The sequence below is a fragment of the Phoenix dactylifera genome, chromosome 8 (assembly GCF_051530095.1).
Source record: "Phoenix dactylifera cultivar Ajwa chromosome 8, Ajwa_hap1_PhDact_Kaust_v1.1, whole genome shotgun sequence".
In the NCBI taxonomy this organism is placed as follows: domain Eukaryota; kingdom Viridiplantae; phylum Streptophyta; class Magnoliopsida; order Arecales; family Arecaceae; genus Phoenix; species Phoenix dactylifera.
The window spans coordinates 9,864,531-9,878,901 of record NC_143197.1 but is presented as its reverse complement, the minus strand read 5'-3'; the positions used below and the strand labels follow the sequence as shown (position 1 = coordinate 9,878,901).

At 37.3% G+C, this 14,371-nt stretch overlaps 1 protein-coding gene across 3 annotated transcripts; it reads right to left on the bottom strand.

Moving 5' to 3' along the window:
• Window positions 1-373: 373 nt before the first annotated feature.
• LOC103715293 (kinesin-like protein KIN-13A) lies at window positions 374-12,092 on the bottom strand. 3 transcript variants are annotated; one of them, XM_026807760.4, is made up of 14 exons: window positions 11,895-12,092; window positions 11,738-11,808; window positions 11,441-11,662; window positions 10,756-10,977; window positions 8,772-8,951; window positions 7,261-7,365; window positions 6,802-6,879; window positions 6,564-6,645; window positions 5,270-5,432; window positions 4,081-4,410; window positions 3,725-3,943; window positions 3,058-3,622; window positions 2,816-2,928; window positions 374-848 (listed from the first exon to the last, which is right to left on the bottom strand). In XM_026807760.4, exons 3-14 carry the CDS (start codon window positions 11,594-11,596, stop codon window positions 842-844), a joined length of 2,220 nt encoding a protein of 739 aa, XP_026663561.1. In that variant the 5' UTR covers window positions 11,597-11,662; window positions 11,738-11,808; window positions 11,895-12,092; the 3' UTR covers window positions 374-841. The 3 variants fall into 3 exon arrangements, with proteins under 3 accessions (XP_026663561.1, XP_008801098.1, XP_038980502.1); XM_008802876.6 differs by having other exon boundaries at window positions 2,863-2,928; XM_039124574.3 differs by lacking the exon at window positions 8,772-8,951 and having other exon boundaries at window positions 2,863-2,928.
• Between the last annotated feature and the right edge of the window lie 2,279 nt (window positions 12,093-14,371).

Sequence of the window (14,371 nt, the reverse complement as noted above, 5' to 3'; positions counted from 1 at the left end):
AACCCCCACTAACCTTCTCCCGCAGAAGCATGTTCGATTTAGGTTGCAAATTTCTGCATGTCCTTCCTATCCATGGTTATTCATGTGTGTCATCCCAGCACCATCCGATTACCAGCGGATCAATAGCACTCCCACCAGCAGCGTTCAGACGTGGGGCATCCGGTCTTCGAATTCAATCGACGCCCGCACGTTTCGAACCTGAACCACCCTGGTGGAAGACATACTCCGTTCCCACTGAGCTACCACGGTGGTTCCTCTTCTTTCTTTCTCCTTTTCTTGCCTTCTCTTCTTTTCAGTCGGATAATTCCTTTTTAACAAAAGCAAACATGTCAGAATCTCAGGTCCCAATGGACCTTTCTGTCTAAGGAGGATATTGCCATAGCAACAAGTACGGCAGGAGATACAAGTCTTCCTGCATTCATTTATGCCACCCTCCCATGCCCAATCAGGCCTTGCATGGCAATTGAGCAGCTCTAAGCTGGGGATGCGAACCAAGACAAAGGCTCTCCTCCACAGTCCAACCATTAACTCCACCTATGGAGTTTACAAATGATTTCCTTAACGATGAGATAATATTTGATGTTGACACATTGAGAATAAAAGGATTACAAGCCAGGGCCGGACACAACTGGCCAATGGCAACAATTGCATCTGAAGAGAGACTACTACTGCAGGGCCCTCTTACGGCTGAGGATCTCCTGTTCTTTTAGGCGTTGTTGAAATCTGGCCAAGCGTGCCTGAAGGCTGACCAGACCAGCAGCCTTTCGTGAGAGCACGAAGCTTAACTGGGTAACATAGTTGTTGATGGGGCTGCCTGGTTGGCCTACTGCTGCCAACAAATTCATCTCCTGATAGAATGGAAATCAGACTTGAGTTAAGTAGCAAGTTCATGAATCAAAGCCAACCATGAGAGAGAATTTTAAAAAATAAAAAATAAATAAATAATGGTGGCAAGCATTATCAGGATCTTTTTGCTTGTCCCCTTTATTCTGAATATATGACTTATTAAAGAAAACTTGCCAATCATAAACATCTATGGAAAATCATTAGCAAACACTGAGAAACCAGGAACTTGGATCCAATACAAAATGATGCACTAAGCTGATCAACTTTGCCAAATATATGGAATAGTGAAAATTATGCATGTGAAATGATCATCATTCACAGCTTCGAACACATAATGGAACTATTATCAAGATTTCAAATGCTGATACTGGAGCTCGTACTGGTTATTTGCTGGAACAGTATAGTACAATGTCCTGGCACAGGCTACAGGACTGTGAACCACACTGACATGCTGTGTACCAGTGCCGGGAACCTTCCTGGAATGGTACAGTATTATTTGTACCATCCTGTTCCGGCAGTATTTGAAACCTTGACTGTAGTAGCTTTGTCCATAAGATAATTCAGTCAACTAGCATAGATGAACATAACAAAATGGAATGGGGTACTGCTCCTTATCTACTGGTGTTCTATGTTCTCTCCTTCCCAATAGGAAAGGTGTAACAGAAGTCAGCTTCCCTAGTCAAGCAAAGATGATGCAGAAGGTAGGCCGGAATACTCGTACAAACCAATCCACCCAACCCTAGTACCCTATTTGTAGCAAGACAGTCTGCTATTCTACGTGTAAAAGCAGTCCACCCAACAGGTCTCTGGTTTTTTCCCCATGAGTATCTATAGCATGATACATTACCCAATAACAATGGTTATGTCCTTCCAAGAAGGTGTATAACTATTGGTGGAAAGACAGTCTGGTATTCTACATGTAAAAGCAGTCCACCCAACAAGTCTGATTTTTTTCCCAATGAGTATCTAGAGCATCATACATTACCCACCAAATCAAAATAACAATGGTTATTTCCTTCCAATATGATATTATACACTTGGTTTGTTTTCTTCCAAGATGTTGTACACTTGGTATATTTAAAGTGCCTGGCACAATACAAGTCAAAAAGCTCCAACTAATACAGGAGTTGGGAGAAGCCTAGCACCCCTCTATGTAGATGAAGGGTGGGACGAATTTACCGCACGTAAGAAGAAAGAAAAGAGGAAAAGGGGCAACATTCAAAATTGAAGAACAATAGGAGCCGGTTGATCATTTAATCTCCTCAATTCTCTTCTCTAATCAATCTATGCCCGAGAATCATTTTCTCATTTAATCTAGACCTTTGATTCCCGTGCACCTTAGATCAAACAGGAAAAAAAATCTAACTAAACTGGCATCTAATTGATGCACCACAAATTGCATAAGAATGCCAAAAAATATAAAATTTGAATAGATAACTAGCTAAAGCCTGAAACTACCAATGGGCCCACAAAAAATAAAATAATAAGAGACAACTAATGCTAAGCTACATCACACCCCAACACATTTCAAGAGGAGAAAGCATTTGAAAGAAGGCATCATGCATTATGTCCACTTTTTGAATCCATAGGCTGATACCAAAAAGTGGTTTCTCATAATTTTATGAGATTTAAAAATATAGATAAAATACACTCCTTTCTAGATTCTCATTATATATGTGTCACTAATAACAAGGCACGCAAAGAACAACTTCACAAGCCCAAAATTTTGAAGCTAGAAGTTTTTTCAAAATTTTCAAGATAAGATGAAATTAGATTTAGACAAAATTGGAACTCTTGAAATAAAGTAACATGACATATTCCCCAGATAAGTACATCCATGAAAATCATGGTTGCATTCAAGCATAAAAAATGACTTGGCAATCATAAGCTTCTCGAGTAAGGACAAAAGAATGATCTGAGCTAAAACAATATTAGACATATATACACAACTAATATAAAAGATCTTGACCTAATGAAGATGTAAGAAACTAACAAAAGGCCAGAAGGTAAACTCACTTCACGCACAATCTCCATTGTATTTTCAATTTCTTTTCTGTGAGTTGATATTAAAGCCTCTTCTTCCTATACAAGACAGAGAAAGTTAGAGAGTCTAAATCAAACAGATAGAAGAATAAAATAACTTCCATGACTTCGAAATTTAAACATGCAGAAATTTTTTAAATTCATATATACTTGCAGAGGTAAGTGTACCTCAAGTATTGCATTGATTTTCCCACCCTGACAAGAAGTTTCCAGCTCACATTGCTTTGGTGCAGCATTAGCACCAGAATCATACATCTGCTGCTGTTTATAGTTTTTGACATGCAATTCAGGCCCACTGTCTTTTCTGGGCCAATTATTTTGTTTCTCATATTTTTCTTCCCTACATGATTTTCTACGGGGGAGTGGAACCTTTGGTACACTTTCTTCATCCTGAGTACTAAATGAGTTCTGGCGAGAAGAATATAATTTATGACTAGAAGTACTGATATAATTATTTTTCATGTCAACCTGACCCCTCTCCAGTAAACTGGATGTAGCCCCACTTTCTTGCCTTCCATTAAAGGAATAATGTGACATCAAACTGGACAAGTGCCTCTGAGTCTCAGACATTTCTGTTGCCATCATCTCTTGATTTTGCTCATGGTCATAGGTATCTTCTAATTTAACTGATAAAGGAATTGCCAATGCTGAAGATGATTCCTTGCTGGAAGGTACGTGTGAGCTTGCAGCCTGGTCCCTTCTGGAACTGCCACTCTTGGAGAGACTTTTGACCCTGTTCAGTTAATAACTACCATTTATTAAAACTTAAACACAACAACCCACATTTCTCAGTTTTTGAATTGCTTTGCATTTTAAAAAATGAAGCTAACCTTACCTATCAGCATATCTCAAAGTATTTAGTGTATGTTCACAAGAACCTGAATTTGGGGAAATGCAGGAAATCATAACAGTCCTGGAATTTCCAACAAAGGAGTCACGAAGCACCTCTGTTAGTTTGCTCCCACGAAACGGGATATGAATTTGATCATTGTCTAGTGCACGGATGCATTCTTTTAGGGCCAAAAGACTCTTGTTTATTTCTGCACCCTCAATCCTGAAGTAAGGAAAACAAACAAGCAGATAAACAATCCAGAGAGAACCAAAAAGAGTTTATCCTTACTAGATGAGTCACATGTTAACATAGTAATAAACAAAAATGCTAAAAGCAGCACTTCTGAAATAAATACAGACCTGGTCTGGCGGTCATTGTCAGTAGTATCAGCCCCACGCTCACTTCCAGCAAGATCTATAAAAGATATCTTCCCAATAAGTTTGCCACCCTTAGACTTACTGCCATTATTGTTCCTTTTCATGTCATTTACCTCACTGTGCTTCTTAATGGCAAGTTGTAAAATAGCATGAGATCTAGATGACTCTTCATTGGCTCCTGTGGAACCTGTACTTCTTGCTGCATTCCCCTTTTCAATGAATTCTTTAACAATCTGCACATCTGAAACCTCAAATTCCTCTAATCCAACAATACACACTTGTTGACGCCCATCTTCTCTCATGCATAGTTTCCTGATAAAAAGAATCGGAACAAAACCTTATTTAAAGATAAATATTATGATTTTATATGTAGAAAAGCCAAAATTGCATGAAAAAAAAACAATAGGAGAAGCTTATGAACTAGCCAACAGAGTAAACAATATCAAAAACTATATATATATTCAAAGAACTTCATTTGTATTTAGCAAGGAAAAAGCAGTTTTCTAGCAACAAATTCAACGTAGCCATGACCAAAAGAAATTTTATTTCAACTATTGGTGCTGGTAATATGATTGTTTCTTCATCAACCTTCCCAATTTTGCAGAATGACTTCAACATTTGGCAAGTTTGGCATATACTTCACGTCATTGTTAGTCCACCTAGCATAACAACATATCGTTAGCATTATGTTTTTCTTCATGGCTATCCACTTAATTTGCAAGGTTCTATCAAACTTCTTGGCAGTCAGTTCATTTTGAAGATCAATGAATATTGATAATTTAAGTGCATTGCAGCAAATCTAAAATAAAGTGGGGACAGACAGCAAACATACTCAGATTGCGTGAGCACGCGAGATTGAGGAAGTCGGGATAGAGAGGGGGAAAAGAAAATAAACAGCGTTTTCATGACAAGATAAATAAACTGTTGAATCCTAGGAAACAAGTTTGAAGGACAAAAGGATAAAAAAAATTAAAAAGTGCATCTACGAAACTCTGTTAAGTTTTATGGTCAAAAATAAAGCCAGTCTCTGTTGAGAAGAAACATTAAGGCAAAAACAAAATCATTGTATTGATTGTTTCCGGGTATCACTTGTAGCTGGATAAGACGTCATAATTAAGACTAAATGCAGAGCACAAATAAAATAAGAATTGGAGGTCAGGAGGACATTGACCTCCTATCACTGAGAAGATCAAATAGCTTTCCACCATATATCTCAAAGTAACTAAGCCACAATCTGAGTTTCTGATTGCGGTAGTATGGTTGGTGCAACAATCGAACAATATCTTCCGAAGCTCTGAGTGGTAAAGGTTGCATTGTGTAAGTTTTGCCACTACCTGAAAACCATTTTAAAGCATATGCTAGAGTTATTCAACCAGTAATAGTTGAGTTCCAATAACCACTAATAGCACAAAAGTCAAAAATAACTGCAAAAATTATACCTTTAGTGCATTCAAAACAAAAATTGAGTGAGTTTACAAACATTACTACAAAGTACAAACAGACTAATGAAGTTATGTTTTCTAACACTATAAAAGGATTCAGTATATAAAATAGATCAGCATGAGTATTAGGGCAACAGAATTAGAAAGACACCTCCAGAGGATGGAAACCTAAACAGACCAGTATAGGATATTTAAATCTGCAACAAAAGAAAGCATACCAGCCTCCAGCCAAGTGTCAAGAGAAGGTGTATGTCAAAATATAGGAGCCATGAAACAGGTTCGAAGCAAGCATCGCAAAAACAACTTGAAGCTTTTACCATCAACCAAGTTAGTTGCCCAGATGCTTAACAAGAAGGGCATGAGGGGTGAAGCCAGAAATTTTTTAGGCTATGGCACCATTTGGCAGATGGGTAGACCTGCAGGTAACTCAAGCCTTCTTCATGTCTACTCAACGTTATTTACTGACCTCCAAATTATGGACCCAGAATAAATCTTAATCTGATATCGTCGATCATTGACAGTGAATACCTGAACTGAACTAGGGTCCGGATAATCATTTGGAGTAGCCGGTCAGGTTCATTGTCAGAAGGTTTATTTTCCCATAAATTTTCCATTTAAATGGGATGTAAGACTTTTTACTCCCCCCCATCAGGCCTCATAGTTCCTAACTTCAATCTGTTCCCCTCCTCCTCAACAAACTCAAGTATAAGATCCATTGTGACATTAAGTTTGTGCATGATTTTGTAAATTTGTCATAACATACTATTCCCATACTTGTACTGCTTGCATTGCGCATCCTGTTCATTTCTTTTTTTTGCAATTATATCTCCATATTTAGATACACAGGTCCACTATGTCCACATATGCATAGCTATATCTCCAACTCTTTTAACCAAACAGCGAGTTCCTATATTAGATGTCCATAACATCTCAGATATTTAGATTTAGAGAAAACAGTTTAAGGAAATGCATGCTTGAATTGTCAGTACAGGTAGATAATTTAATTCCCACATGTCAAAGCACCTGTTTGACCATATGCAAAGCAAGTGGCTTTTGTTCGCTGAAAAATGGTTGGGATAATTGGCTGTACAGTGACACGATATACCTGCCAATCAAGTATAAGAGAATCAATATTACCACAGAAGATGCCAAATGCAATAAAAAGTTTCCTACTAACTGCACAAAAACCACAGAAACTACTGGGAACAAGCAAGTGGACCAACAAATCAACCCAGGAATAAGATACCGAGAGATGACTTACCTCATCATTAGTCACATGCTCATCCAGAACAGCATCAAAACAAAAATCATGCTTCTCCACATATGCAGTCAAATCCACCTTCCAGGTCAAAGAAATTTATCAATATGCTAAGTACAAAAGAACAGAGAAAAAAAAATGCGTCAAAAATGTTATTGCAGGGAAGTTTTGCAATTTATAATAGCAAGACACAGTTGCACAAGATTTACCAGGAAACTTGCTTAAGTATACTTCAACAATTTCAGATGGCCTCATTCATATAATGAATTGATAATATCTATCAAAGCGATATGCTTTATACATAGTAAACTAAATTCAAATACTAGAGCCAATTCACAGCAACAAAAGATATTAAATACACAGCAAAATTCATTGAAGCAATAAAGTGACAGAATACATATTGACCTCAGATACAGCATGAAAATTGTATAAGTTTAGCAGCTGTAGCAAGGAAAATCAAACCTTTAATTTAGGTTCATGGACAATTAAATATGCATTATCATTTACAGTGACAATATCATCCTCCTTACGAGAAATCTCCTTCTTGTTCAGAGGTCTTTTGCGAACCTACAAGACAAGTAAAAAGACATATCCATTAAACTTTACAAACTTCATAGACATGTAAAAAAGATGCAGAAAATTATATAGTGTGCTGGAGAATAAAATGATCACAATTGCAGCAGCTTCTCCTTAACCTTGTTGACATCGTTGAAGTATAAAGTAAATACACTTTAAAGTTTTATATGATAAATTGGCCTCATAGCCTGAATTTGATCCTATCCCCATCAGATAACAAAATGTCAACACAGAAAAGGATATAAAGCTCTATGAGGTATGTACCAAAAAAAAAGCACTAGGAAATGTTCACAAAGATGCATCTTCTTACATATCATTTTCAGTTTTATTTCATTGTTAATTTATTGGCTGACATATGCACTGCTCTACTAGTTTTAAAGTACCTGTACACAGCCTGATCTTGAAATGTATGCAGAGAAATACTAGTACTTTTCTAAGAAGAAAAAATATTGATCATGCTATTGCTTTGGCACATAACCTAGAACATTTCAGCCGTCCTTTTTGTTCTTCTGAGCTTAATTTGTTATCCTCCACAAATTCAGAGGGCAACTGAAATACTTCCTGCATTTCATTATCTGCGTCAAATCATTTTAGTCTGATGAGGCTGGTATAGGCATTCCTCTGTATCCTTAATACTAGATTCATATATAATTAGACAGTCCAAACAATTTAATAAGAAAGCAATGATATATTCTCATTTTTCTAAAAAAAAAGTGTCGAGCTAATTGTCCAATTGAAAGGCTGGAATAGAGCCCACCGCGTAAAGGATTGAACCACGAAGTACACTGGTCTAAGGAAAATGGGCTGGTTATGACCCAGCTAAAAGGAGCAAACCTATTTCAAGGGTATCTTCGCAGCTATCCTGAAAACTTCAAACCTATGCCACCATGTGATATACATAAATTGAAATACGTATAGAAAATACTGCAGCTGGTCCAAAATGTGCTCAGACCAACAAGACCTCAGTCGCCAGATGCTGAGCATTACGCAGTTGCGTGATGGCCCCTGCTACGATGGCCATACCCACTCTCTTCCTAATCATAAACCCATGAAACATGAAGATATAAACATAAGCTTGCAAAAATGAAAATAATGGATTATATGTGCCAATCCTGCAGAAAGAAGTAACTTCCACAGAGAATACAAATGGCATTACTTTCAACAAACAGATTAGAAAGATTGTTTCTATTAAAATATAGCACACAATGCTAAGTTGCAGCTTAAAAGCTAGGTGCGAAAAACAACCTCCAAGTTGGTACAGATGTATGCAAAATACAGAGCATGATTTAAGGGGGAAAAAGGCCTAATGTTAGAAGCAATCAATAATCATAGCCTGTTGTCTGACATATTCAAATGGAACATATACTATCAAGTAACATGAGATGCACTCAGTGTACCACAACTTTAATCTTGGCAACATTGTTCTCCTTTATAGTTGTCTCCTTTACACTAGCTGATGCTATAATGTTGCTATCCATTTGTCCTCGTTGCTGTTTGTGAGTCATTGCATCAAAGTTATCATCAAGCCCGTTAGAAGGCATGAACTCTGGCAGCTCAAATGGTTCAGACATTACATGCTGCAAGTAAGAAAGCAAACTACATCACAGTCATTGTGTGAAAAAAAAAAATCTTTTATTGAAAAATAAGAAAAGGTTTATCAAAGTCAGAAGGCAGCTAAGGAAACTCTAGACAAAAAAAGGGTTTTCCATGTCCATTAGCATACATAAAAATGATGCATGAAAAATCTTCTTCAGATAAGCACCACCTGAAATTTACTTAAGTGGATAAAACAAGTGGAAGGCCGAGCAAAGGCACCAATCTAGTTCCACAGCCAACATCAATGACATCAACCTAGACCATGCCAATATCAATGATACCAATCTAGTTCCACAGCCAACATCAATGTCACCAACCTAGTACCATTGCCTCAAAAAGCAAGAAAATGGAGCACCTTATCTTCTTGGTTAATCAACTAAAAATGCACAAAAGTATATCGTAATTTATGAGCAGTAATCAATAATCTTGAAAAAGTAGGCGCCCTAAAACTATCAGAAGATAAGCAAAATATTACAGCTTCGATTCAAACAAACAAAAAACTCAAACTCCCATCAACTTTTTTCTGTTTGCAATTCCTCATTCTAGAAGTAAACACCCAATGCATAGGTTAGTGTGTGTTTGTGTCCCAAATCATCCACCAAACCAGATTCCTCTAAACTGTTATATTAGTAGTTAATGAGCCAAAAATATAAACAATAATTGTTACTTAATGCAAGATGCCTTATTTGAGCTTGTATATCAAAAATTTACAATGTAAGATTATGCTTGACCATTGACCATAATTCAAAATGTTTAAATATGAGAAATTTGAAACATTTTAACATATTTTTTTTCAAATAAAAAAATGACTTACAAAATAAGGTCTATAAAGCCTCTGACATATACAAATTATTAATTGTCTATGATGGCAACTTTTCTTAGACTTAGGGCTTGCATTGCAGCTGATAAGGCTAGTCTTGTTACCAAATAAATGTCCTAAGTTTCATTGAAGGCTCGTCTCTTGCCTAAAGTTTTCTTTGCCAAGAATCTCTCATTAATTCTCAAGCTGTTGATGCAAGTTCATAACCAGTCATAAATCCTTCCACAGTACTTTCTTGACCTAGCTATGTGATCCATATCAAAAGCAGTTATAATGGAAGGCTTGGATGATGATGATCAAAACTCCAACAAAATTTCTCAGTTCCTTTGTCCTTATTTTCTCCAGGGCTTAACATATCCATCTCACATGAGATTAAGAAATTTTTTTGTTGTATTAATTGGGCAAGGAACTTGTTCAAACTATTTGCAACCAAGTTGGGTAATATGTGCTCTTAGTAAGTTGGTGAGTTTATGAAGCCTAAGATAATCATCCAAGCCCATCTATATAGACCTCTCAACTAGATTAGGCATCAAACTAGGCACAGTAATCATTAACTTTTTCACTGGTTTACAACCCAGTTCATCATATAATGTAGATTTCTAATAGTACTCCAATATCTTGTTTTCCTTTTTCTTGAAGCACATTGTTTCTTTATTCTACTTTCCAATGTTCCTTTCAGTTAGCGACTTAATGTTTAAAGTGAAGGTTTGTTTAAAGCAATATGCTAGTGATTTTAGCCCTGTACTAAATTAGAAAAGCAACAACAATAAAAAAGTTAAAGGACTAAAAAGTCTAAGGCAAAGTAAGTTTAACATTTTCTTTGAAAGAGATAAACCGATAAAGCCCTTGGCATTTCTCTGAAAGTGATGTATTAACCCTAAGATTACCATAGAAGAAGGCAAGATGTGTAAATGTCGTGAGTGTAACTTGAAGATAAAGCTCTCAGCATTTATCAACGATCATACCTCAGAAAGAAGCTCGGTATCATCCATAGCATGAAGATCCAGAAGCCCGGCTCCCAGCTCACCTCGCAGCTCAGGTGAACTAAAGCCATCCATCACACCTGGTGCTCCTAAACCTTGTGTTGTTGGAGTGCATGCTTCAGAGCGAAATTCCCCATTGAAGTTCAAGCTTCTCAAAAGTTTATAAAGCTTCTGTTTCTCCTCAGCACTCTGTGTCCCATAGCCCTACAAGCCACATCAACAAGCCCCACTTCAAGAATTTATACTTGAACTTTAAGCCATCTAATTCCACCAGCAAGAAAAGAACAAAGAAAGGCAAAATCTCAAAACATTATTTCAAATGAAAAAAAATGTCAAATTAACTATTCTACTCTACCAATAACAATCAAGTATTCAAATGACAAAGAAGACACCAACAATAATACGAGCAGCCAATATAAGAAAACATGTCAAGAAACTCAATTAACGAACATGTTAATTTATTGCGATCATATGGTTTTAATTCCATAATGCATACCAAATATCCTAATGAAGTGTAATAAAGCAAATAAGTTTTCAGCGCAACAACGAGTAAGAAAAAATCTGCCTTTTCTCAAACAATGCCTTAAGGAGAAAGAAATCAACATATCTTGACAGCAAAAGAAGAGTCTGGGATCTATGCAGCAAAGAAGGAGATGCTCTCTACTACCTGCATGAGGGCATTCGGGGCAGAAGCCAGCGGCGACGCCAGATGCTGGAGCCCGGCGGACTGGAGCCACCGCGCCATGACTGCTTCTCCGGCATCCCCAGGCCCCACGCTAGGATGGTGGTCGTAAAGAGCCGCCCCGGCGTTGCTCTGCTGCATGCCACCGGCGTGGCGCTGCCCCTTGCGTTGGGGCGCCAATTTTCACGCCTTACGGAATGCAAACCGCTGCAAAAAAAGAGATGAGATCTTCCAAAACCCCCAAATCCGAATCCAACGCAGAGAAAGAGTAGAGATACCCACAGGGAGAGGAGAAGTCGGCGATCGAGAGAAACATTCGATTGAGGCGAACCGGAGGGGATCCGCCCGGAACCCTACATCAAAACCGGCAATGTGGGTGAGAAGAAGATCGGACTGGGACTGGAATCGGCAAATCGGGACAGGAAGAGAGGCAGCTTACCAGATTCGTGGATTCGACCGGAAGAGGAGGAATTGGGGAGGGAGAGGTGGGGCCGGAAATCGGGAAACGAAAGCCTATTCTGGGCCCTTCTGGATTCGAGAACGATGGCGGGGGGAAGAAGGCGGGAGGGCGGCCCTCCCCTTCCGAGAGGGTGATATGATATTATTTGTTCGCGCTTGGGCGGTCCGCCTCTCAAGCAAAGAGTTTTATCATGCTTCTCGGTGAAGATAAGGAAAAAAAAAAAAGGTTCGTTTCCTCCACGTTGGATGTTCACCCCTGCAAGGCTGCATAAAGACATGCATGCCCTTGGAATGAACGTCGGAATTTTATAATTTTCTTTCTCTTTCTGGTAAGCTTAATTAATTATTAATTGTAATTTAAAGTACTGGCACTGCACTGCCCTCTCCTGCTTAAATATGAAAGTTATCAATTAAAGTCATGATTGTTGTTGCATCCCGAGTATTTAGATTTGGACGATATACCAAGTGAGTCTCTCTCCCTCTCTTTAAGAAAAGTAATGGGAACAAAAAAATCTAATCCGAATAATCATTATTTGAAGTGGGCTACAATAACACCAACATAATTTTTACTTCATAAAAAATACTAATTAATTAGCAAAACTACGAAGCCTATGTGCCATCAATGTCGAGAACAGCAAAATCGATATGGAGCACCATACCGGCTATCTAACGAAACAAGTCGGTACAGACCCGTATCGCACCGTGTCGGACTGTACCAACATATCTTCTACAGCAGAAAAGAGAGAGAAAGAGAAAAAGAAGAGAGAGAAAGTGAGCGGAAAGGAAGGAAAGAGAGGCCAGCTTTTTCCGCGCTCTCTTTTTCTCTTCTTCTTCTTTCCCTCCAATGAGGCATCTCAATTTTAATGATAGAACCGTCTCGATCCGCCGCCGGTACGGCTCGAGACTTGAACGGTTCGGAACAGTTTGTGTAGAGCTTGATAAATATTATATTATATTTAGATCAATTTTATATTTTTTATTAATATTGTATTAGGAGCGAAGAATATATAGAAAATAAAATCCATAGGATGGCCGCATGCAGAATCATATAGGTGCAGCATGAGACATGATAAAAGAATAGATGTATTCAAACGATAACATGGGAAGGAGAGTGCCGAGCATCATGTCATTTGTCCCAAAAACACCAGTTGATAGAAAGTAGAAATTTTTTATATACATATCCTTCTAAATATTAAAATTTATATGGATACTTTTTTAAAATTAATATATATATATAATACTTGTTTTGTGTGTATACCTTTTATTTTTTTTCTTGCATATATATCCATCCCGTCTAACGCTGTTAAGAAATTAATGGTTTAAAATTCAAAATGAGTAAAATATCCTTAATAGGTAAATATGCAAAAGAAAATATCTGATAAGGGTATATATGTAAATAATACCTTGTAAGGATATTCATACAATTCCACATATTTATGAAGGTTTACATGCAAAAAAATCTAATTTTATTTTTTCCATTTCAATTTATTTTAGTTTCTAGTGAGACTTGTTAACCTGTTATCCACTTTAGAAATAAAAAAATACTTTAATAATTTTAATTAAAATTTAATTAAAACAAATATAATTTTGGCTAATTACATTAACTAAATTGTTATGTCAAAAGTATTCATACAAAAATAGTATTTTGTGAAGGCAGGTAAGTAAATATCAATTTGGAGGGCATTTGTGCAAATTTTAATATTTAGAAGGGTATTTATGCAAAAATCTAAGATTTTTTTTTCCCATCTATATCTTCCTAAATATATTAAATTGCATAGATACCCACCAAAATTGCTATTTCATGCATACCTTTATAAACGTTTTTTTTTTTGTATGTTTATCCATTAATAATATTTTCGTCATTTTAATTTTAAACTGCTAACTTCTTAATGGCATTAGATGGCATGGGTATTCATACAAAATACTATTTAGGAGGGTATTTAAGCAAATTCTAATATTTAAGAGAAAAAAAATTTTAGAAAATACTATGGTCGCCGCCACTTACCTTGGTATATTTCGTGTTTAGATGAAATTTCGTAGTTTGGATTCCAAACACAGCCAAAATTTAAAAGCTCGGGTCAGTTCGGGACATTCACGTCCTTCGTCCTATCCATCAAATTCACCCACCAAGCGTCCTCTTTCACCCGGGATTCTCTCTTCCTCGCTGGTGAAAGCGGTGCCCCTCTGTCTTGACGTGCATCAGCACTGCGAGATGTTTTAGCCATGCTCTTTGTTGGGGGGGCAGGAGGTGGCTGGATTTTTGGAATAGACCTACTAGACTTGCCCCCACAAACCCTTCGACATTGACCTATCTCCCTGAAGAACAGTTTTACTACTGTTAAACGACTCTGTCTCAATCAAAGGCATGCATGTTTAAAAAGGCTCAGCCAGTGGATTACCTTGATCTAAATTCTTGAGATTCGAAGGAGGCTGGAAACAATATTAATATTCGAAGCT